General features: G+C 39.0%; 2 protein-coding genes across 6 annotated transcripts in view; one reads left to right on the forward strand and one right to left on the reverse strand.

Annotated features, from left to right (window-relative positions):
- LOC136447006 (tripartite motif-containing protein 2-like) overlaps nucleotides 1–26374 on the forward strand; it is a 136033-nt gene that overhangs the window by 16095 nt on the left and 93564 nt on the right. The gene's annotated exons all lie outside the window — the stretch shown is intronic.
- LOC136447009 (parathyroid hormone 2 receptor-like) overlaps nucleotides 1–26374 on the reverse strand; it is a 115774-nt gene that overhangs the window by 1729 nt on the left and 87671 nt on the right. For 4 of the 5 annotated variants that reach the window (XM_066445675.1, XM_066445672.1, XM_066445673.1 and 1 more), the window contains exons 3-15: nucleotides 22913–23003; nucleotides 22115–22228; nucleotides 14469–14575; nucleotides 13678–13775; nucleotides 9124–9244; nucleotides 6750–6903; nucleotides 5915–5975; nucleotides 5691–5760; nucleotides 4389–4465; nucleotides 3715–3759; nucleotides 1905–1961; nucleotides 914–1052; nucleotides 446–487 (exon numbers count right to left, since the gene is read on the reverse strand). In XM_066445675.1, coding sequence (XP_066301772.1) covers nucleotides 446–487; nucleotides 914–1052; nucleotides 1905–1961; nucleotides 3715–3759; nucleotides 4389–4465; nucleotides 5691–5760; nucleotides 5915–5975; nucleotides 6750–6903; nucleotides 9124–9244; nucleotides 13678–13775; nucleotides 14469–14575; nucleotides 22115–22228; nucleotides 22913–23003 — 1176 coding nt within the window. The remainder of the gene's footprint in view (nucleotides 1–445; nucleotides 488–913; nucleotides 1053–1904; nucleotides 1962–3714; nucleotides 3760–4388; nucleotides 4466–5690; nucleotides 5761–5914; nucleotides 5976–6749; nucleotides 6904–9123; nucleotides 9245–13677; nucleotides 13776–14468; nucleotides 14576–22114; nucleotides 22229–22912; nucleotides 23004–26374) is intronic. The other variant, XM_066445676.1, reaches the window with a different exon arrangement.

Below are 26374 nucleotides of genomic sequence, written 5' to 3' on the forward strand. Positions count from 1 at the left end.
CAATTAGAAAAAGAATTAACAGTCAACATAGTTATTTATCATAAATGAGTCTACAGTCTCTCTACACATGTTTAAAGAAGAGAGAAAAAAACGTGTAAATCATAGATAAAGCATAGCATAGTTTTCGCAGTATTTTGTTGATATCTTAATGCATTTAGCTTTTGTTGGGCATGAATATGCAACAAACGTCATTGTTATTGTCATGAATATGTAGTCTCTACGTCGAAAGTTGAATCTAAACAAACGAGAAATATGATTGCAGCAATGAGATGCACACATGAAATCATGTAAACATCAATGCAATCATATTTCGTATTCATAACTTTTCGTATTCATTAATAGATATTGCTATCAATCACTCTATAAGGTCCAATTTTATCTGAAAGGCACTATCAAATGTCATTATAAAGATATTAGCATAAGTTACACTAAAGAAATATCTTACCTCTCCGTTGAGAAAGCAGTACAAGACGGAGACAAAGAAACCCTGTTGAATAGATAAAATAAACAATGAAACAATTGCTTGGGAATTCACCACAGACACTGGATACGATGTACTGATGCAATTTTTGCGGTAGATGTTCTTTAACTATTTCAGTAATATCTCTTTGTTAGTCAGCCTAAAAGATCATGACTTGAACTGCGCAAAACGGGATGGTACAGTTCCTTTTTCAGAAATATAGTGGCGTTATTTTGGACAATAGCATTAGCAACAAATGTAATGATCACATGAACAGTAGTGATGATTATAATGGTCTTTCTGTTCCATCACCTCAAAGTCGCGATAACCCATACGCTATGAAATATTTATTGTCTGGAATTTGCCACCGACTAGCATCAGATTGTGGTAACGTTTAGAGGATTGGTACAGTCTTATCATGATGAAAATTCAAGGAAACCTTCATTCTCTAACCTGGAATGAGTTGAAGAATAAGTCGAAGTACAGTCTGACACTGTAGGCGAGGCCCCTCTCGCTCTCTGGCATGCCCACAAACACGATGTAGTGGACCCCAAACAGTGGGATTAGAACCAGCGTTGACTTGGCCAGTTTGCTGCATACATGTAAATCATAACAAAGATTACTATTTTCTGATCTTAATGTAAATGATATTTATCTAATATGTGGGCTTGGTAATATTTGTTTCTTATGTCCAAAGGCACCATTGAGGCAGTTTGTAAACGCAAAAATGATTTCTGAATATTTTGTGTCAAATACGTGGATTTCATACATGTACATATAAGTGCTTGAGTACACGGAAATGGTGCGTACTTTAAACTAAAGAATAACGAAGGATGTGATTTGTGTGAAACACATGGGCCCGAAAAGATGAAAACGGCTCTGAAGTCTCTTTTGGGAATATTTAATAGAATAGATAGCCTGGATGTTGTCCAGCCGTATGACGTCATCAGGGTGCAGTGTCGTGCCATTAGGCAAATTTAGAGGTCTGAAGTAATGGTACTAGAACTTTTACATATAAGAATATGTACAAGAATCCAGAGAGTGAGAATTTGCCATCGTTGCCCTTGATTTTTTGTTGAGAGTGATGTTGATGTTATCATTTCCATCGTAACTGCTCACAACATCGGCTGCTTGAAAAATGGTAACCTTTAATGTTTGGAGTTGCTATAAAATACGCATGATTCAGTTTCAAAAATACACACGGCACAAATATACCTTCAAAAAGGTTGCCACAAATATAACTTTAAAAAAAAACATATTAAAGAAAAAAATATGGGCATCGCCAGGGTAGACACATGCTGAAAAGGGTACATACCAGTGAAGGGACTGGCTCCTATATGTCTACAACAGACTTTCTTTAGGGTGGTGATAGTAAGGGGTGGAGCAAACTTTTACTTGGTTTTGCACTGGGGTTTTATGAACAAACGACACGCAGTCGACTTACATAGGCATTTGCATCTGGACACTGCTTCTTCGTCCGTCAGATCTGTTGCTCGAACCGCTATAAACCGGAATTTTGAAGTATAACGATTTTCAATTCAACGTTTCTTTCAATCAAACCGTGTTATTCATTTTCTACTCACTATACAAGGAAGATTGTGTTAAAAGAAAAAAGGGATTTGAGGACGATATGGACAGGACTAAACAATATCGTGGCACACGTGCAAAAAAGAGTGCCTATCCTAAGGTCAGCAATAGAAAACAACAACATATCACTGCAAAATTTCGTTGTAACAAGTACGTTAGTAAAATAAACTATCTATTAGTGTTAGGTGTTAGGGTTTGGCATTGTCAATATCTTTCCATGTCAACCTGTAATATGTTTTGCCGATTCCAGAATGGGAAATGAAATTAGTGCCTGAATATGGCCTTATAGTCATGTTCAATTTGACAATTGTTGAGCCATGCTCAAAATGATTGCATTCTTCATTGCCCTTACAAAGAGCGATATCAATAGTTCATATTGAACATAGATGTCGATTAAATGGTTTTGGAAATCTGGCATGGATAGATGACAATGTTGGCAATTGCAACAACACATGCTATCAGTTAACGTCAAAGCAATTAGCTGCATGAAAAAAAAGCTTCTGGATAGTAAAATTTTGTGTAAAAACACATTCTATAAAATAATCCTGTATGAATTTATGTGCTTGCGTCCCGGCAAATCTTAACATCTGCAAATTGTATATTGTTGAGTATAGGTATACTACTACATGCCACCCTTCCAGTTTTTTTTCGAAATGTCATGTAAATTGCTCAGGGTGACATTGACTGAAAATAGGATTTTTGTTAAACGGGGTAAATTATCTTATGTAGAGAAAAGTTTTGCGTTATAAATTAGACCTTTGTTTTAGTTCTAGGCAAAGCAATCCTCATTTACTTCTCCTGAACCACCATCTAACATTAGTTATCTACTTGACTGGTAAATAGTACTAGTGTGAGGGAAGAGAATTAAGATACAGGTCAAAAGTTGTATTACACCCTCTCATGAACATTTCTGTTGAAAAAAAACAAACTAATTTTCGCAATGGTGTTAATTTTTTTGAATGATATGTACTCTTTGTTGATTGCTTTCGCTTATCGTAGTGTACGACCTAGCACTAGACCAGCCAGGTACAGGCCAAGTCAAGTTGACAACCTGTGCCAACTCCGAGCTCTCTGGTCGCCACGGCAATTTTCTTCAATGTCTCCTGTCATGACCCATGTATATATGTATATCATGAACCAAGTACCATCCGACGAATGCGAAAAGTTCCAATCAGTTTGATAAACCATGCGTAAAATTCACACATCTTAGCCATTGGGGGAATGTGTACATGACCGACATCGATCTCTTGAAATTACCCTGAACTTAAACCACGCTAGAGGTTAAACCTAGTGTGTAAAGTCCATTACTCTCCAGAAACCTGTCTTTTCATGCAGCAAATTTGGCGTCGCCTCCCATTGAGAAGCAAATAGTCACATTTAAAGTCTGATTGTCAACAAAATGTCATTCATCACTGGAAAGTCAAAAGCTCTTGGCTGAAGAGTTGGGCGTTACCTTTGATATTTGACAGTTTGGTTGTTGTCGCAATTTATTCATCAAAGCATAACTCAATAAATATGTCCAATAAATCAGGAACATGTCTTGCCTAATGTTTACGTCTAGTTATGTTATCAAAGTTTGCGTGATGCTTTTTTACGGAGCCGAGTTTCAAATTGGAGGCCCAAATTTTCAGCCATTTATTGTCACAATGTCTAAAAGAGACACGCACCCATTGGCACCTCGTGGACAACTGCAACACCATCTGGAACGTCTCCTACAATAGAATGAAAATTTCAAAACAAATATTTTACATTGTCACGGTTTTTAGAAAAATACAAATTAACAACATACATACTTTACATATTACATACTTGAAGTACAAAAATGCAGGCCTTTGTAAGATGAACTGACATTATCAGTGTATAGTCGGTGTTTAGTGTTACATTATCCTTCGAGATATCAATTTCTGTATTTTGCAATCTCTAAAGTAACATGATATTGGCTTTCAAGTTGATGCTTCCGGCATTCGTATCTTCCTGGAATTCCGGGAATGGTATTTGTGACATTCAGGAGTGGCATTCGCAACTTCCAAGAATGATATTAGTAACTTCCAGGAAGGATATTCGCAACTTCCAGGAATTGTATTCGTAACTTCCTGGAAGGATGTTTGCAACTTCCATGAGTGGTATTCGTAACTTCCAGGAATGGTATTCGAATTCGTAACTTCCAGGAATGGTATTCGAATTCGTAACTTCCAGGAAGGATATTCGCAACTTCCTGGAATTGTATTCGTAACTTCCCGGAAGGGTGTTTGCACCTTCCAGGAATCGTATTCGTAACTTCCCGGAAGAATATCCGCAACTTCCAGGAAAGGTATAAGTAACTTCCAGGAATAACACTTACTGAGAACCGACTGAAGCTGGATGTCGAAGTTTCTTCACCAGAACGCGGATGATGTTCACGAACAGCAGGAAGTTTATCTACAAAAGGACAGATGTAGTTTGATGTATTAAAAGCATAACGGTGTAGTAAATTGACATCTTGGCCGGCATCTCTATACTGATTCAGGATATAAAAGTTCAACTTCTGGCAAAGATTGAACGCGACCAAGTCGAAAAACTTGATACGAAGAAAATACATTTCAAAGAACGATGGGACGTATCTTCGGGCAACGCAGTTCAGATATTTGGGAAGCTTAAGTGCTTTCCGCTAAGATGCAGCCTAAGAGTAGAAAATTAAAGACAAATAGTGCATGCTCCTTACAGGGAGGTTCCATTTATTACAAAACTGTCATGCAACTTTTGTGTAATGGCTCCCAGCGGAACATGAAAGGAAGCAGATTTCTGCTGCAAATCCCTCAGAGGACATTCCTTCTTATTACAGCCGTGTGCCGTTGTGTTGGATAAAGTCCAAGCCATCAAAATTTAGTGCTGCCTATCTCACTAATGGAATCTGGATGGCATTTGGGAGATAAATATACGTCGGAGACTTCCCGAGGATATACAATATTCAAAACCAATCTCAGGTATAGCTGATACAAATCCTCTTTATTGCCTGTTTTTCTGGTCTGTTTTATCGCGATGACACATGTAATGGTTCTCAACTGTCAGAAACGTGCATCATTCAGAATAAAGGTCTGTTTAAGGGAAGTATTGGCCTCATGCATTCACGTGAAAGTTATTAACCCACAGTGTGTTTCAATAGATAGCATAAGTAGGGACGCCGAAGCCGTAAACCTCACACGATTTCTACTCTGTTTGAAACATATGGGATAAATTTGTTTTCATCTCCAGGCTTTAGACTGTACCTGAATGATAAATCGTTTGAGCCTGGGTAATTCCTTTGAAGCTTACGTATCACACGTTCAAGCAATAAATGTTATGTGCAACCAGTGCAGGATTCTAAAAGAAAATCTTGTAGAAAAATCAAGAGTGTAACGTATGTGGATACTTGGACGCTTTGTTAACTCCATTAGCTGTCATACAAGTAACGAACAAACAAACAAACAAGTAAGTAGCTAATCTTCATGGAGTACAAGTCAAGCAAACATACATCTAACAAAGTACGTTAAAATTGATACAGTTATTTACACATTAACACATATTACACTAACACATATGCCTTATGCACTTCTGTCTAAACTTGTCTATTACATTACCACATGTACTTAAAGGGACTTTATTACACAAAAGGTAATTTTCTTACCCCAATGGTGGCAACGATGAATGACTTGTAAATCCAGATATAGCCTTTCTCATCCACATCGTCCCAGCATCTAGACATATCGAAGAAAATACAAATCGTCAGATTACTCATTAAATAAATCAGATCTTGCAAATAGTTACAAAATATGAGAACTGCAGAATAGGGATAGCAAACTAGTAAATAAGATTTGTAACAGAGAAAAAAATGACTAGCAATAGATTCACCTCTCGTCTGCAAGTTTGGCACGGACAACGGCCCATGGAATGACAAATAGCACTGGGAAACCTGTATGATATCATATCATAAATGGATATGATATCAAATAGGAGACAAATGTTATTTAGTATCATGAATTTATCAAACATTGAAGTGGAAGGTCTACCTTAGGCAGAACGACACAATGATTGAAATGTAATAAGTTTTATCTTAGTACTTGAGGTGCAATGCGGTTTGTATGAAAATTACTTCTTCAAACGTTTTCATATGATAAATGCTAAAGAAGTTTTTTCACGTTCCATAACGTTTATCACATTCTACACATTTTTGTACTTCAGTATCAGTATCAATATCCACGCGCTTAAATGAAGGTAAGGTGTTATTTATTGTATAATTATGCTTTATAGTTCTATCTAGATCATTTATTTCAACACTGAATAGCAAAGTTCTTTTATTCACAACCGAGTATTTACATGAGCCAACGTATTGATGACCGTCTGTCTGTCATCTTCATCAGGGCAAGACTGACCGGTTCAATGTGCACTGGAGCTAAGTGTTTCTGCTAACAATGTATTGTTAGTAGAACCATCTAGAAGTGAACCAGTCGGTATTGCCCTGATGAAGATGACAGACAGTCATCGAAATGTTGGCTCATGTAAATACTAGGCTGTGAATAAAAGAAATTTGCTATTCAGTCATTCTCCAACCTGATGAAATTATTTACGGATATTTCAAAACTTTATTTTTACGGATGTAATCAGTAGCTTCATTCCCATAGTGAATGTAACACAATACTTCGAGACTTCACGTCTGTATTATGATTATATTTTTCTTAGAACTCACCCCATCCGATGGCCACGAACCACTTCAGAACCTTTCTCTCCGTAAAAACAGAGAAAAAGATGAGGTTGTGGAGGTACAGTCCCTCCACCAGGATCCAGAAGTAGTTGGTGGCCATGAAGTACATGAAGATGGTCTGGACAACTTTACAACCAGGCTGTATAAGGAAAACATGAAAAATGAACACAACAAATATCAGATTATGCATTTCCGCAAAAAGGGGAAAAAGTTTAGAAATAGACAAATTTCCAGATAATGTTTATATTGATACAGTCGAATATTGATGATAACCAACTTCGGTCTGTTTGAAATTGAGGAGCGAGAATCCCATTTGTACTTGTTTCGACTATTTATTAATATGATATGAAAGTTTATTTGCAATTTCTTGCCCGAGGGCTAATTGCAACACGAAACAATGTATACAAAATGTATACAGATAGTGCAAGTTAACAATGGTAACAAGCGGAACAAGTGACTTCCAAAAACTGCTACGGAATACGATCGAACCTAATTAGACAGTCTTCGTCAGGATGAATATAGCTTCGAAGTGAATTCAAGAATATGTTCACCTTGTGCAACCTTGTCTTGAGAGTTTCATTAAGGGAGAAGAATGGCCCTGCTCACGTACATGACAAATTGATACGTAGATAGCTAAGTTTTAAGATGAGACGTCACGCCAAGGTCGAACATCAAAAGTGAATAGATCATTCAGAATTGCATTATTTTTGAAAACTGTGATTAACATTAATGCCATGTGTAATTCGTTTCAATCTATGTTATAGGTTGACTTATTTTACCAGCTTGCATTAAACATTTTACACCGGTAGGCTTATAAAAGCATTTCATATTTATCACTCTCCACACATACTAGGGCATGTACAATGTAGCAAGCTCTTTTTGTTAGGAATGTTTCCATTCGTTAAGTATACTCAAATCTTTTTGTGTGTAATAGACAGCACTTTGTGCGGCAACCTCCTGCTTAACTCTATAGTGCTTTAATTTCCCGGATAAGTACAATCGACAATATTGCAATGGCGCACGACGAAACAGTTACAAAGGTATGCTTTTGATAATTATTGGTAGGACATAGCTGTAGTTGGCCTTCCATTAGGAATTCCCATTCGTTTACCATTTGCATGTAGTAGATTGTAATTTGCGGCAACCTTCTGCTCAACTCTATAGTGCTTTAATGACCGGATAGGTCCAATCGACAGTATTGCAATTTGCGGCAATCTGCTGCTCAACTCTACAGTGCTTTAATGGCCGGATAAGTCCAATCGAAAATATCTAGTACGTAGATGCATAATTTTACTGTTGCAATGGCGCATGATGATAATGTTAAAAAGGTATATTTTTGCTAATGGTTGTTAGGAAACATACACACTAGTTAGCCTTCTATTCGGAATTCCCTTTCGTTTCACCATATTTAAAGCCTTTGTGTGTAATAGAGTGCAATTTGCGACAACCTCCTCATCCACTATGTAATGGTTTAATGACAGGTAAAGTATAATCACCAATGCCATTTGCGTCAATGCATCATTTAACTGTCTCAATGACGCACAAAGGCAAATAACATCCTGAAAAGGGCATGCTTTGTGTTGATTGTTGAAGACAAGGCCAAGACCTGCGTCGAATTTCTAAAGCTCAGAAATTGCCTTAGCCTGTAAACGTTAGAAAGTGTTCGTACCAAGTTTTTTTTCGGATCGTGTATTTCCCAACGAAAGTTCAGATTTATGCCATGGTTGTTTTGCTTTTTTCTTTACAAATCTATCACAATTTGAAAGGGAAAGCAAAACAGGTGCATAAGCACCTTTACAAGTTGCCTTCCCACATACTGAAGACAGCATTAACAATATAGTACATGCAGTGGTGTTGCGTGGCGTAACAGCAGGGTGTTCGACCCAGAACCAAGCGATCCCGGGTTCGAATCCCCTGACGCCACCGATGTTGTGCTCTTGGGAAAGACTTTTACACGACTTCCTTCACTCCAGCCATGTGTAAAAATATGTTATTGTTCTCTTTACGTGGCACTGTTAATATGGGTTATGAAAATTGCAGTGCCACATCGTCCGAGTTAAGTATTTGTGCTACATATACTTCAGGTTTGCTATGTTATTTTAGCGATTACGGGGTCTTTTTATAAATATGAATTGGTAAGGAATTTTGTTCTTTTTATTAGAGTTGAATGTGTGATAGTCGTGTGCCGATTTGTTAAAAAATAGAGAGAACGCTAGCGACCGCCAAAACACCCCTCCCATTAAAATGGTATGGCGACCCTGTGACGTCACAATTCAAGATGGCGGCCACCACACATGCCAACGGATCTAACAATGATTTTGCTACGCAAACCTGTTAATATATAAGTTTGCATAGTTACCGTGCTTCTTGTTCCGCCCTCAGAGTATAGCGCCTTGTCTCGTACCAACACAAACGTCGCTCTGAGCATGAATGAGACAAACAGGTGCATGTGGACATAGTTCCTCGTGCAGTGCAATCTCCTGCAAGACAAAATTGATATTATTTGAAAACGATACTTAAAAAGCAACACTTGATAATAGAATATATTTGTTTGAATGCTGAATGTCTTTTACAGCCGATCTAATTGAATTATACGAAGTACAACTACCAATTATTCTATTTTAAAACGATAGTTAAAAAGTAACAGTTGATAATAGAATATAGATATTTGTTTCAACGCTGAATGTCTTTTACATCCAAACCAATTGAATTATACGAAGTACAGCTACCAACTGACTTTATTTCAAAACGATAGTTAGAAAGTAACTCCTTATAGTTGAATCTAGATATTTGTTTCAACGATGAATGTATTTTAAAGCCAAACCAATTTAATTATACGAAGTACAACTACCAACTGTAATAGTATAGACAATGGAAGGAGTCGTAAAACCAGCCAAAGTTAAGATAACGATTCAAAGTTTTCAAAGATTTGGTAACTATGATGCATTCACTAAGGAACACCAAATGACAAAATTCAAGTCTTTGTTTATAACATATGCCATGGGCCGATTTATGGAAGTATATGTCTTAAAATACCTTCAATAGAAAACAGCATTTTACAAAAAGAAGAAAAAATCTAGAATTATCATTACGATGAAGTTCTGTGCAATGTGCCGTTCATAGCTTATCCTTATGAGCAAGTTAAGAAAGAACCCAGAGAACTCGTAGTTTAAGTGAATACGAACTGGCAACAGTTAGGAAAAACACTAGATGGGGGAGCGAAGAGTCGCCTGTAGGTAGAACTGAACGGGGGAGGAAGATGAGTAGATGTGATTGCCTTCATTCATCGCAATCCTGAAGCAAAAATAGAAGTGTCCTGCTCTAAAAAGCAAAAAGATGTGTTAAGTGCAGGGAAGAGTTTTTGGAAGTGGCCTGCAATCAAAGTACTTCCTGTTGATGTCATATACGCGGAGTACCGACCGGATCAAATTGTAACATAATTGGACACTAATGCAGCCTGGAGGGGGGTGAGTGCATTAAACACATTGCGAAGAGATTTCAGATAATTTCAAACTAAGGTAGTAGAACACAGTATCTAACCGCGACCCCCGTGGTCAATAGAAGTTCAGGGAATAAAGTAGTGCGTCCCAGAACTTGACAAAGGTGTAGGGATTCGTCCGTGCACGTCAGCGAGGCGAAATCTGTGGTGAATGGTAGAGGAATACGTCAGGTTTAAGACTGTACAAGTTGGATTACGATGTTGGTTCGGTCGGCATGAATTTGCGCCTGAATATTGGTACCGACAAATTCTGTGCGTCGGCTGCAGTATGATGACCTCCACTAGGTGTGTTATAAAAGTGCCGTTCAAAAGAGAACGAGCAGACAAACTTCAGCTCATCTTCACATGTTTTGTACATCATAGAGTCAATTCCATGTCACCGAGAGGGTTTTCAGATGATATTGCTAATAAGTTTGAACAATTTTAGAGCAAAGACTATTTCAGTCAAAATAATTCCAGACTGTTCAAACAATTAGAAATGAAGGTTTGAACATGTTTGAACTCATCTTTATATTTTGGAAATATTTTGAAAGTATTTGCATAAATATCTCTTTATTTAGAACAATTTTTAAACATCTGTGTGATTGTTTCACTGTTGGAACATGTTCCACCATTTTGCATCATTCTCAAAATGGTAGATATGGGTTATTGCCCCCATAAAAGTGGTGCTAATCACGCTCTATTGTCTGCCTCTGTATATTTTTAGATTTCACGTCTGGACACTGGCAACTCTTTTGTCTTGAGGTGTCTATGCATGGCACCTAGGCTTAATCCCCTATACTTTGAAGGGATGTGTGAATTGGCCTGTTCCCAGCCCACTGACCCAGTTATATCATATTTGTAGAATGTTGGAACATGTTCAAACAAATGATCAATCTATGTTGCAACAGTTTAGAAACTAATACAAATAATGTGTTCAATGTTGGAAATTTGTTTAACCTGTTGGAACACAGCAGAAAATATTTAGAACATCAAATAAATGTTGGAAATTGTTCTTAACAGTTACTTATCTCACATAGATTGTTACAAAGGTTTTGTAAATGTTAGAACAAAAGGCAACAAACACCCTCTCGGTAAGGTGGAATTGACTCTACCCTGAAATCAAACGTATGTGATTTTTCTAACTCCACGGTGCACCCTGCTATACGTTTTGAGGCGTCGAACCTTCCCAATGTGTGGTCCTTGACCAGGCAAATCTCCATATTGGCCTAATGCTGTATTCTGCTACATCAATGGTCACGTTTGGCCTTGGGCCAGTCCCACTTCAATCTTGTTATTTTCGGTGACGTAAATCTTGTGTCGGCTGAGGAATACCTAATAAGGTTGGAGCGTGCTATGGTTTGTAGAAGAGCTAAACTTGATGTGGTGCCAAAGCAGACCTTGAAGGGTCTTAAGTTCCCTTGCTCGGATATAACCTAGCTCAAGCTCTCTGCGAAGTTTCGCCAATGCTTAAAGATGTAATTGTCTGTTCACACGGAAGATATATATCCATCCTATAGATAAATTCAACTACATTCTAGAAGGAGACAGCCCTTACTATGTACAAATAGGTATATACATCAAAGAATGTCTAGATCTTAGACCTAGTGGTGTAAGTAATTAAGGTCAGATTCAACATCTTGAATTATATACCCATCTTATAGATAAATTCAACTAGATTCAAGTAAGAGACAACCCGTACTGCGTACAAATAGGTAAATATATCAAGGAATGTTAAGATCTTAGACCTAGTGGTGTAAGTGATTAAGGTTGGACTCAACATCTCGAATTATTCATATACTTTTACGTAGGTTAATTCTTTTGTATCCCATTGTTTGTTTGCATGTATAGTGGTAGAAGACCTTACGAAAGTCGCTGTACTTTTGTTGTTTCAATAAAGATTGTTGTACTGTATAATTTCAGAAATTTGACACCAATACTACACGGACTGACAAGAAAGACGTACATTGCATGAAGATATCTATTTATGTAATGTACACTAAAGAAGAATAATCTTTTACAGAAACGGTGTGCCTTCAAAAGTTTAATTCTTTTAATCAGTCATAGGAAGAAATATTCAAGCACGATCACTTCAAATCCCCACGATACTAACATCGCAAGTCCACCAATACCACCCTTCGTCTGGAATGTAGATAAATGATATACACGAAGAATATGACATTTTCTCACATAGCTTTTATCTCGCTTGTCCCCCAAATGCACTGGAAAATTGATGACTTGTCTAGTATATAGAAAAGATGTGACCACTGAAATTTGTTTCATATTTTCCTTAGAGGCTAAATATTCTACTGCTGATAAAACGACAATATTGCAGCTTTATCATGAGTTCGACTCTGTGTAGCCTGGAAACCTTACCATCGGGAGCCTACCGTTATATCTACGGCACTGGGAGTGGTATCTGCCCGCCCACACAGATTAGCCCGCTCACAGGTGGGTTTACGGGCTAATTCCCAGCTAACTGAAACGGGTCATTATAGCAGACTGGGCCCGGTAAAACTCCCCTAAGCCGGCCCGTAGAGACTGGTGACCAGGCTAACCCTGTTGTAGTTTTTTTGTATGTGTTGTTTAATTGTAGTTTATCAACTATGAATGGGATTTTGATTAACATAACATGTGTCCATATAATGTCCTCCGTCACTACAAGGTGAACGTGACTCACGTTTGGGGAAAGTGCGAAAACCCAGACAAGCAGACAGACCAAATATAATACCTCCCGTGAATTAGTTGCCTCTGTCATGTCTGATTAACGACTAGTTCTACCACCTCTGAACTATACTTCCTGCCATTTCTGTAAATCTTACCATTCACTTCCTGCCACTCTACTGTCAGTGTGTTCAAATAATTAAGAACACATGCCAATATAACAAGCAGACACACCCAAAAACAAAGACACTGAGTCAATCAGTCAACCCTGTCTGAATGTAGTCTGAGAAAGATTATGCTATTGAAAGTGTTGTGTACACGTGTTGTAGAAAAGTAATGATGAAGACAGAGACGGCGGTTGGTATCGACTTCCTGACACCCTTTACCAATTGCAGAATCTACCTTTGTGATTGATCATTTGAATTCTGAAGAAGACTTAGCAGGACAGTCGAAGAGATGGTGTGCATACGCACTGCGTCGGAACATAGGCTTTAGCTTTATGCTATGTTAACTACCAACACAGTTGACCTTTGGGGAGACGATACCGACTTCTGACAACCTTTGAACGAGTGCTGGTGTAAAAAGCACTTGTCCACTGCGCTTGTGTCAGATAGCAGACGAAGAACTGGTGATTCGTTCGATCAGTCTATTTCTCATTATGTAATTTACAAACTCAGATGAACTTTTATGCTAACAGTTGACCTTTCATGCTCATCATCATATCTTATGAAGAGATGTCTAATTAATATAAAGACAATTAATCGAACTCACTTGAAGTAGATGAGGATGATGAGAGCTATGGTCAAGGATGCCAGTGACAGGGAGTAGCCGACGGTGTACATGGTAACGGCGTCTTCCAAGTTGATCTCCTATGAGAGCAACAGAAATAAATGGGTCATGTATACATAAGCCTGACACATCTGGCTAACACATGTAGCTGCCTGTCTAGGTTTTCTGGGAGAAATGCCCCCAGAGGGCTGTATGACCCACTTTCTATCCTTTGTGCTGCTGACCAACATTCCTAACATGCTTCTGGATTAAGATTCCTGTAGACAAATGCAATTCCTAGAATATTTGCAAACTGCACACAATACTATGCCTTTTGGCTCGCCACTGAGGCGTCGCCAAAAATAAACGCTAAGAATGTATTTGTAGCATCTACAAACGTATGAAAAAATTATCACAAATTATAGAAGAACTTTATTGCACGACAATCGTACACGGTACAACTATTAAAACATTTTACAAAATAGTACTATAGGGTAAAACTTAACATCCTAATTATTAAAACTACTAATACAAGAAAATTACGTTATTGGTATTGTTTTTACATATGTATGTATGTTAACATGTTTTTATGTGGATTATTTAGCAGCATGACTTAAGAAGCTATGAACAGATTTTCATTTTATTACAATCGATTTTGAATAGTTTGGTGGAGGTGGGCTTAGTATAAGCTATATAGGCTTCTACCATTCTCCTGCACCTATTTTTAACTACTGTTTATTGTATTATGTATTTTATTGTGAAAATAGAATAAACAATAAACAATATTTCCTTACATCGTCGTCGGCGTCGTTCAAGCATGCCGAGTAGTTGACAAACGTCTTGTTTGACCGGATGTTCAACTTCCATAGGCCGGATTCCTCGCATACTCTGATTGCCATTTCTGAAAGAAAACGGGAGAAAGTAAATCATATGCCATGTATACCGTGTACGCAATGGTGTTAAAACATGTGTACTTGTTTCATACTAAGAATGGATGATGAATTACATTAACTACTGTAAATGCAGAAATGTTTGCGGGGATTCGATTTCGCGGTAGGGAGAAAATGGAGTGTTCGCGGTGGTATTGAGTTCGCGTTTGAAACAATAGTAGCGCTACAGTCATACAATGGAACGGCTTTTTGCTGTGGTTTTAAAACTACCGCGAACATTTCGGCATACAGTATATGAAGGGAGAACCTGTAAAATAAAACGAGAATCAATCCGTGGCGCAAGCGGTAACTTAACCCCGCTGCTTCGCCATATTGATCAAAGTCCGTGGGTTCTAGGGCCTGAGTTCGATCCTAGGGGTCGACTCCAGCTCGGACATGTTGTAAGGGATTGCACTCGTCAATTGGGATGGTGACGTAAAGCCGGCGGCCCCGTGAGGGAGCTTCAGACATTAGCCTCAAGTGTTGAGAGGGCACGTAAAAGAACCCAGCACACGTACACTTATCGAGAAGAGTAGGGCTGACCCGGTGCGTTGGCCAAAAACGCGAGCCGTAGCGAAGCTGCATTGCACTACCACTAGCTGCTTGAAAAAGCATCATGCTTCACCTCAAATGAGGATGCCTTGAAACGAAAAAAAACACACAAAACAATCCGTATGCGGTAGGGAATGCTCTTAAGCAGCTTTCACAACCTCGGCTCCCCCTTTTGAGTCAGGTAGTCCTTACTCTCAGTGACTTTAGCTTATCTCAATTATTGTAAAAGTTTATTGCAAGTTCTTGCCCGTATTCTAATTGCAAGTACATGCAACATGAAAGGACGGACAGACAATGATAAACAATATAGCGTGTGCCTATTCGATCTAGTCTATCTACTGGGGCACCCGAGTTTATACGCTAACAACAAGGACAAGAGGTGCTTTTGACCGAGATCATCTCTGTACTCCTCAAATAATTCCTTGCCCTTGATCTTCGACCATCACAAGGCTTGACAATCAAGAAACTTTACAAGAAGTTGTCTAAGTGCTTTTTGAGTGTTCTAGTTGGCTTGTCTTCCTGCTCACTGTTAATCTTTAATTCATAGCCTCACGGGATGTGGGAACGTTTTAAAAGATGCGTGCTTTTCGGTTGAGAAGGACGGACAGACAATGATAAACAATATAGCGTGTGTCTATTCGATCTAGTCTAACTAACGACACTAAATTCTAACTTATTGGGTTCGACACTTTTTCCGAGACAGTGGAAGACGGATGATCCCACTTTTTCTGTAATATGACGGTTTTGTGATGTTAACAGAAGGGTAGTTTTGTTTTCTTTTAGAATTACATATATTATCAATAAACCCCTTTCCAAACACCGCGGCCATTTTGAATCTGCTCTCGCGAGAGAACAATAAGGCGTGAACTCCCGAGATCACTCCTAATCACGTAACCCGTAACCTTGAAGTGACCTTCGGGTCTTGTTATGAGGTGACCTGTAAGTTTTTCAGTGCTTAGAAGTGGGCTCTTACTGAGAAAACTCGTTGCCCTAAAGCATCGTGATTGCATGCACTTCTCCGCTTGCAGTTTTATTGGTTACTACTCTCCTTGCTCTGTTTGAGGCATTTCTCGATGCGATCTTGATTACAATGCTTCCGTACAAATCAAAGCAATTGACATAGACATCCAGATACTGTGCTAGTCTCTGATGTGTATCTAGTATCTCCCTCAAAGTAATTGTTGCTTCTGTATCTGTATATGTGTGATCTATTATCGCTAGCATTAAGTTTGTGTAAGCCCACTCGAAATCTGCCTAACTCTGCATGATTCTCCAAATTCGCTGCTGCCGCGGCGTGTGCTTGTGAAGTTGCTATGCTAAGGCGGTTCTAACGGCTATACAGAAACAGTTTGGTGCATTGACACGTAAAATTTGATGTGCGTCGAACTTTGAAAAAAAAGTTTTCGAAGTGCTAGGAATATTGACCACCGTTCTCCATCAATAACGCATGGACCTTGTTAAGGGCGTACTTGATCATGAAATGCACAAGAACTCTCGCGGTTTGCGAGAAAAGAGTATCTTAAGCTGTAGTTTTCATTTGAATTCGTGCCACTTTCTCTATGACCTCCGAGGATGTAAACCGATGGCTAGAAACACTTATCGCCTTCGGTAGAAGTTTCATAGATCGAAAATTATTTGCTTAAACATCAATGCGTTCCTGACTCTCAATCAATTGTCTCTTAAGTATTTCGCTCCAATGAACCATAATGGTGGAGAGAATAAATGGCTCACACTGACTTTGATAAAGATTTGTAAGTCCGAACACTAATAACCGTCCTTACCATGGTTGAATTCGAACCAGGCACTTATGCGGAAACACGGTTCATGATCTCCAAGGCCACAGCTTATAGATTATCTTTGCTTTGGCGTAAAAGGTTACGGTAGCCCGATAGTTCACCGTTGGAGACCTGTCAGAAAACCTTTTGTACATCGCGCTGCCGGTAGAATGATTCTCACTGACGGAAAGGTTTAGCGGCATGACTTTTGGCATAGGTCGAAACTTTCTGCTGTCAAGGTGATTTTATGCCGATTTTCATGCTACAGAATGATCCTCCTGTATGATAACTGATTCCTTGTGTCAGTAGTTACAATTCCGTAAATCTGATTCTGTTATATTACGATTGCATGGATATGTGATGCATTGATGCAGTGCTCGAATCCTTATATAATGGGACGAGTTTCTTTGGAAAAGAGCGAGGCAAAAGTATTCAGTAAAAAGGTTGGGTGTTCTCGTTCAATTGATATTTTTGAGTTTTAGTTTATTCAGATCCACTAGAATATTGCAGCTACTCTTCCTGTGGTCTTTATCAATAAACACAATAATATACATCAACTGGACGAAATGACATGACACACAGGATTGCTAGCAACAAGCATCATGTGTTCACATCAGAAATGATAACAAGTCTAGATGTTATATCGTATAATTTGATGTGTCCGTTATTTTTGTGTTTAAATAAAGTAGATAAAGTGTAAGTATGAAATAGAAAATTTCCACGGCAAAGAATTAAGTTTCATGTGTGTACACAGTTCTGTGAAGTCAAAAATACTATAAATGCAGAAATGTTCGAGGTGGTTTCACGTTCGCAGTTTTCGCCGCGAACTTAAAACTACCGCAAACCTTTTTTTGCCCTCCACTCCCTGTCTACTATTGTCTCAAACGCGAACTTAAAATTACCGCGAAAACTCAATTTTCTCCCTACTGCGAAATTAAAACCACGCGAACTTAAATGCATTTACGGTATTCTAAAACGTGATATAGGCGCTGAATGGCAGGTGCACGAAAAGCGAACATCAGAGATTCAAAGCAAAGACACATTTTAGCGATGCTAGGCACGCGGATAGTCTGGCTAATAAGCTAGTGCAGTCCTTTTACTGGGGCATCCGAGTCTATACACTAATAGCAAGGACAAGAGGTACTTTTGACCGAGATCATCCCTGTAATCCTCAATGAATTCCTTGCCCTTGATCTTCGACCATCACAAGGCTTGGCAATCAAGAAACTTTACGAGAAGTGTCTCTAAGTGCTTTTTGAGTGTTTTCCTATGACGTTTCTTCCTGCTCACTGTTAATCTTTAATTCATAGCATTCCGGGAACCGGGAACGTTTTAAAAGATGCGTGCTTTTCGGTTGAGAGGGCAACGACCCGTCTAGAGCTTATTTGAAATGGATTAGCTGACTTGGATTGCCCTACACAGCGTGGAGTTCGTGGAAACGCGTTGTAATTGGGATCGAAAGTTCTTGAAAAGCACAAGGGGGGAAATTGCTTCTTTCCGGTAAACTTCGGGTTGATGAATTTTATTGGCAGGAGTAGCTTATGTCTTGAGGCACTTAAGATGTATTAGGATCTAAAAGGTTTGACCTCTTTTGAAGATGCGGAGTATTCTGTCTGACTTATCCTTTCCAGGAAATCATATATATAATGATATAATCAGTGTGCACCCCTTGCCACGAGGAGATTTAATGCTGGAAATTGATTCTTTCATTTTCCAGGAAGGAAGGAAGTGAGTGATGCGTCAATTACACCTCCCCCGCCTTTCATTGGTCCAAGTCGTCAAGACTCCGGGGTCTTATTAGATCAGGTAGAAATGATGGCCATTTTAGTAATGGTGGTGAAGCTGTCATGATGAAAATAGTGCAAAGCAACCGAAGGAAAAAAAGATTTGAGATGGCAATCCGAGAGAGGCAATTGTACATCAGTGTAATGTGTGGGTTTATAGTTAATATGGAGTAAGTATAATGATATTCACTAGTCTGCCAAAGTTTCCAACGCCAAAAAAAGAAGTTTGGGAAATTTCTTACGGAATTTAAATACCACAAATGTCACAAAGCAGTCAGAGTTTAATTTGTCAGTGTATGAAGTTGCTGGTATTTTAAAAAGAGGCTGTCAATATGAAAAGAGTGCGAAGCAACCAGGGGAAAAATCTAAAGATTGGAGATGGCCATCCCAGAGAGGAGATGACAATTGTACATCAGTGTTATGTGTGGGTTTGTAGTTAATATGGAGTGAGTATAATGATATCTACTAGTCTGCCAAAGTTTCAAACGCAAAAAGGGAGTTTGAGAAATGTCTTATGGACTTTCAACACCACAAATGTCCCAATGCAGTCAGTGTTTGAAGATGATGGACTTTAACAAGTCCATAACTTAAGCACAGTGTGAGGAAATTGATATCGTCCCCCGTCTCTTTCCGTGACCTTACATGTTTCCAATACAGAGTCTTCCTCAGTACCTTCACAGCGTAACCCAAAGTATTTTCCTAAAGTTGTTTATCATCATAAAACGATTACGTCATAGAGAACCACCCGAAAGCAAAGGAAAGTTTGCCAAGAGTGAGGAAAAGGGATGTGTGCAAAAATGACGATCCACTGTTTTCTAGATCTCCTTGACCGCGTGAAGAAACACGAGTTGACAAGGGAGAGCCCCCGTCACGGGCTATTTTTTCACGGCCATTAATCTTTGCTTGTCGCCGCTAATTCTACAGACCTCCCTCACAACCTTGTATGCAGCCATGCTTCATTAGCGATATGTACACTGAAATGTAATTTGCAAGACGCCGGCCCTTTCTAGATGGGGGTATCGGATTACCAACGTATTTTTACCAGATGAACGCTGGACAAACTTGGGCTCATAAGGCTTTCCGTTGATGGGATAGATGTTTGTTCTAACCCCACAAGGGAAGCCGTCAGCTTGACACAATGTCAGCAAGTACCGGAGTCGAATGTGCAAAAGAACATGTCATTACTGACAGATGATAAACAGACGTGTAGTGCGGGTGTACCCAGGTTGTACTGAAATGCACTTTGCCTAGCCTAGCCTAGCCTCTATAGCAGGCTTTTGGGAGGCTTAAAAAAAATCTCATTGTATATCAGTTCCGAATGTACCCTGTTTCGAACGGTCGCCAAGTCTTAAGTTTGCACTCAGTCTTGAAAGCTGTTCGATTGTTAAAAACCGGGTTCAATCAGAATTGATAGAAAAAGCAAGAAAGAACTTGAGAAGCCTGATGATAAGGCTAGAGAAAGTACATTTGCAATCAGTACACCCTCATTATAAAACGGAACCTGATAAGTAAAAAAAGGCCAGTCAGGATTAAGAAGACTGCTATATATATGGAGACTAGACTTCTCTCTCATCATCAAAACAAAGTATTTTCCTAACGTTGTTTCTCAATATAAAACGATTGCGTCAGAAAAAACACCCATAACCAAATGAAAGTTTGCCAAGAGTGAGGAAAAGGGATGTGTGTAAAAATTATCTTGATGATCAGTGGCTAGAGAAAATACATTTGCAATGTTCACAGAGCAGAGCATAACAAGTAAAAAAAGGGCCATTCAAGAAGGCTGCTATGAAGATTTTTGGAGACTATACTGTTTCTCTCATCATCACCGCACTAAGAAAAGCAAGTTTAAACCTATCAGTACCTTGTACTATCGCGGAAAAATGGCAGGTATGCGTTTTAGGTAAGTAGCGTCTCTAGAAGGTCGAAGGTTAATCGACCCTCGGGGCCGATTGCTGAATGACATGCCCTGATCAAGGTTAAGGTCATCTGTGCCTATCTGAACTCATTCTCGTACCTTCACTCATCCCGCTAATATTGTAATCTCATACGAAATTGATATCCATTGCTGCGTAAAAAGGGTTCCTCCAGACGAACCTCTTAAACCCTCTCCCAATGCCATTAGATACATTGAGCACCTCAAGGCAAAGAACTATCTAAAAAAGCACATAGCGTGTCTTAATAGCACAGATAAAGTGATGATTTCCTTACTTAAGTTGCAAAGCAAATGACATAGATGCTCCCTCAAGATTTCGTCTGTGATTCGCGGATGACTTAACGTTTTCGCTTGATGTATTACTGAGATCTATGTCTAATACATTACGTGACAGAATGATTAATGATTGTATAATTAATAAGGTATGATTAATAGTTACTAAAATTATCCACGCTCAAAAGATTAATGTAAATAGGTACTTGATACCAGTGTCTCAAATACTTGATTGCCACATCTATTATGGATGAATGCAGCACCAAAACATATTTTAGAGAATACCACGTGCTGCGGGCGACAGTTTTAATACCTATGGCGCCAACCTCTTGCGACGACACTGTATACAGTGCCGTTTTAAACGAAATTATTCTTTTTTTTACGTATATGGATAGTATAGTACATCATTCATTTTTGACGTCTCAGTTTGAAGGCCTGTTGATGTATTCATATGCTGCAAAAATGGAATCTTTTTTTCAATGAACAATACTTTTTCCATGGATTTTGAGAAGGTTGGCACTGTAAGGTGGGTTGTATTAGTATTTTCGGTTGGGGACGTGAAGCCGGTTGGCCTTGTGTAAGGAGGAGTTTCATGCATTAGCTTCAGACGTCAAACCTCTACGCGTGAAAGAATCACAAAATATGATCGAAAAGAGTAGGGGTTACCTGGTGTACTTGGCTGAAGCTACTACCAGTAAATAAAAAGACTCTTTTTACACAACCAAGAGATTCATTCCACCGACGTTTCGGTGACCATCTGTCACCTTCTTCAAGGCAATTCTGACTGGTTCACATAGCAATGTAGCACAGGTGTTGCTGCTTATACATAATGAGATGCATTCCCAAACGCAAAATATTTACATATGCACAATCACAGGAGACGGTATCACTATGCGGTCCCAAACGTACAGAAGTGTAACACATACACAGCTATCGATCAATGCAACGATTATTATCTATTTCTTAAGGATGCGGTCCCAAACGTGACTGAAGAAGGTGACAGATGCTCCGAAACGCCAGTGGAATAAATCTCTTGGTTGTGTAAAAAGAATCTTTTTATTCAGTGACTTACCAACCTGATGAAACTATTCACGGATGCTTCTACCACTAGATGCTTGAAAAAGCACCATGCTTCACCTCAGTTGAGGATGACTTCTTTACCTTGACATGTAGTGATGTGCTATACCAACTTACCGTCATGGTTGAAGGACGGGATGTACTTTGGGCATGGCACAGCCACCACACCGACGCCGGCTTTCGCGTAAGGCCAACACGTCAAACCGTCAAAGGTCGCGTTACAGTGCAAACCTAGTAGAACAAAAGTAGAGAAAGGAGGTACGCGATTAAGGTACCCAGCATGGATGCATTTGTTGTGACAGAACATGCCAATAAGTTGTCTTTGTTTAAACAAGTTATTTTACAATTGCTTTTTGTTCTTTTTGTACATTGCTTTTGTTTTGACAAGCTACGAAGCATCAACAACAAAACGTCATACCCGACACATATTTACGACAGTAGAGTCTGTGAACTAACTAGATCGTCTATAAACAACTGACTGTTTCAACATTCTATCAAATTGCTTGAGGAACTATTTTTTGGTGTTACTAGAATGTCTTTTGTTTATAATAACTTTATGTCATCTATAACCTTGACTGTCCCAAGGACACAAGAATAGGATATCTCCAACATTGTTTTCAAGTCAGGCTTTCAGTGGCAGCTGTCTAGAAGATTAGGATTGTTTTACAGACGGTAATCTCATAGCTTGTACTTTGTAAAACAAGTTGCAACCGTCCCTGTCCAAGATGTCAACACATCTCCTTGTCTCTTAGATCCTTTTACACAAGTCCTTGTCCTACTTTCGGACATCTGTATAAGTCTATCTATTCTGAAGGCTACAAGCAACGTGATGCGATAAGATGTTTACCAAAGAAGGGGGAAAGCGTTAAGAAGGGTTTTTGATAGTTAAGAAGAGACAAGATAAAGTCGTCCTACCACCGTCTCCGTTGATCTTGTATTCGGCTATGTAGTCATTACAGGCTCGTTCGGCTCTCTTGCTGTCCTCATCGAGACTGTCACAGTTCGCCTGAAAATCATCAAATATTGGTTACAATAATGTAGTCTAAGGAATACATGTAGCATTTCTTGTTTAGTCTGTTCATTAGTGTACGTTAGTTGCTTTGACCAGTATCTTTGGTAACAATATGTATAAAGAATGAATAAAAAAGACTCTTTTTACACAACCAAGTGATTTATTCCACCGACGTTTCCATCTGTCACGTGACCATCTGTCACCTTCTTCAAGGCAATTTGGACTGGTTCACATAGCAATGCAGCACAGGTGTTGCTTATACATATTGATGAGATGCATTCGCAAACGCAAAAGTATTTACATATGTACAATCACAGGGGATGACATCACTTTGCACTCCCAAACGTACATCTGTGTATAAATGAAATTCAAAACAATTGTACTAGTTACAAAGTATAACAAAAGCAACAATTCCAAGAGACTACCATCAATCTACACATGACATCTACATATTTCTCAAAACAAATTTATCCAGTTTCTTGAGTTACTTTTTTTGGATTATCTTAATACCCAGATGTCTAACGTTCATCAACGACAAAATGAACACATTAGTAACTCACAAGTGAAACCAATTATTGGCTGGATTTTTGGTTGCATCGATTTAAGATTAGACTTATCATGGCACAAATTATGAGTATGAAATTAAAAAAAAGATATTGAATGATAGATTTTTTTGCCTAGGGCATAATTTTGCTCGAACAGAGAGAGGCTGTGTGGGAAAAAGGGTTGGACTTACTTTAACAAGGCCCACATTTGGGATGTCTCTATCAATGTTTTGTATATAAATGTCCCTTGCTCTTTGGCTTTGAAAGCCTTTTATTTGTCAATTACCATATTTGTACATTACTTGTTCTATGTGTTACACTGCATGTGTCTTTGTATTGTTGTTAAAAAAATTGTACGCTCGGTCTGCATTATCTGATAGCACCCAGACAAGGCGCCTATGGTATCAAACGCTTATGATTGAATATCGGAGCCAACTGTGCAAGGTGTCATATCATATCTTCTTCATCATAACACCCAATATTGATGTACCCGAAAGTAAATTGTACTCATACGCCTGTTAAGTCTACAGTGCTTTTGGGCATTAAACGGTGCTCATTGCCATTGGTATATAGATAATAGAGTAGATAATGATAATCTTTATTGCTAATTCATGTCATTAGGATAATAACAAGTAGATATAATCTTCTCTCAAAGTGTTTCGTAATCTTAAGGAACTCCTTGTCATGCTTTGATGATAAAATAAGAGAAATGAAATGAGTCGCATAGTTACCAAGGACTTCCGTTAGGGTAAGTTAATGTATTATACATAATGATACGGTGATTAAGGAAAGTTTGTTATCAGGGGCTCTGTACTGTTCATGTAAATTATTCGGTTGCTTTTGAAACAGATGCAATTACTGATTGATTTTAATGCTGGCCAATGAGAAGAGGAAAGTGCAAGCAGCCGTTAAAACCGTTAGCGGAACGATGATTGTTTGAATGTTCCTGGTAACGGCTACGGTAATGGCAATGAACAGGAAATAGTGTAACTAATACACCTGTTACCATAACAAAGTTCCTTTCAGGTTCAAAAACAACCCAGTCCGTTCACAGCACACAAAAGGAAGTGAACAAGTGAAAAACAGTAATCCAACTCCACTTAATAATCAAAGTCTGATATTTGAAGAGCTAGGGCCCACTGCATACACCCACTAGCGGAACAGGGCTAAATATACCACAACAAGCCGGCCAAAACACTTGGGGGCAACAGGCGTCACCGTTCCGCGTATAGGGCCATTGTAGACGCTCTAACTGTGAACTTGGGACATGTTTTTCGCGGAAATAGAAAGACGGAAATCCTGTTATAGGACAAAAGGTATCGGCTGGGGATGGCGCCGCAGGCAGCTGATATATTTTGCCAGCATTAGAAAGCAATTTGTGGGAACCACATCTGCGTTCTCTGTAATAATATTCTCATATCTATGATATTTCCATATCTATTTTTGCGTCTAACGTTGTCCTCTATGCTCACCTTGTTTTATATTTGTGTATGCTTCAAATCCATTGCTTATATTGCCGACGTCTGTACTTTTTTGTACCATCCATATTTTAACAATTTCTTTCTAAATATATCCATTTCGCTTCTTTATATGACAACCATAGGTATTTTTCAGATTTCAAGATTCATTTATCAAAACATTTGGCAATAAACATTTAGACAGAAGTACTATTATTCTACAGTGTAACAGTATAACAGGACCTTAGTGCCTTCTGTGTATCTAAAAGCGTTTTCTTGTTATGAGCTCTATTGCCATTTTCTTGACCAAGTTGCCAAAAATGCGGCTGTGGCAACAAGGTGCTGAGTAGCTTGAGACGATCCAAACTCTGCGGGGTTACTCCCGGTCAATGGGGTGAAGACACGCTAGGAATGGTTTCAGGTCACAGAAGACACGCCAACAATGTCACAGCATCCTTACCAAGACATGTACATGAAACCTGTAATGCATCGGTCCCAATTGGAAAAAAGGGCCCCACAAGGTAGTTCACGGGGTGTTTTTTTCGCACTTAAGGGCGTGACCCCTACATGGCCCCGTCGGGCACCCTGGGCTATTTTTGGGCCCGGCCGGGATCCCGAAGTAATTTAACTCGGAATTAAATTGAACGCGGGACCTGGTAACAAGTAGACGCCGTGAGCTAATCGTACTAGCACCCAGAGCCCCCCTCGTATCCGGCAGTCCACCTGGACAAATTCGTGGCTTTGGGACCCGACCGGGACTACACCCCCGACGGGCACCGTCGTAATTCGGACCGAAGCATAAGGAGTACACATTTATCATGGAACGGATGATTAGTTTTGCTGACGCTGTAATTCTCAAGACGTTGCCTCCCATTATGTATAATGGTCTTGAAATCACCACAGTACCGGAACTAATTGTGGTACTTAAGAAGATATAGTTTTGACGTTATCTTTTTGTAATGTATTATTTCTGTTTCTCAGTTGTTGACATTTAAAAATAAAAGTGCTCTTCCATCTATAGGCGGATGGTATGATTATGTAATAAACGATGGACATTTTTATAATCATCTATAGCTATACGTAATGGCTAAAGATAGATAGATGAGAGAGAGGGAGAGAGAGACAGAGACAGAGACAGAGAGACAGAAGAGCAATGATACTATTAACATCCGAAAGGATATTTTTGGGGGTTTCATTTTTCAAAATAGATCCTACCCGTCAAAGTAAACATCTTGATAAACGGGGATTCTAGGAATGTAATCCATCACTAATCAGTATCGGATACCGACTGCCGTATCCGCAATTCCAAGTCTGACTCTGGCACCACTAGGGATTCGTCTAATTACATTTCCTGTCAAAAACC

Source organism: Branchiostoma lanceolatum, chromosome 13 (assembly GCF_035083965.1).
Source record: "Branchiostoma lanceolatum isolate klBraLanc5 chromosome 13, klBraLanc5.hap2, whole genome shotgun sequence".
NCBI classification, from domain to species: Eukaryota; Metazoa; Chordata; class Leptocardii; order Amphioxiformes; family Branchiostomatidae; genus Branchiostoma; species Branchiostoma lanceolatum.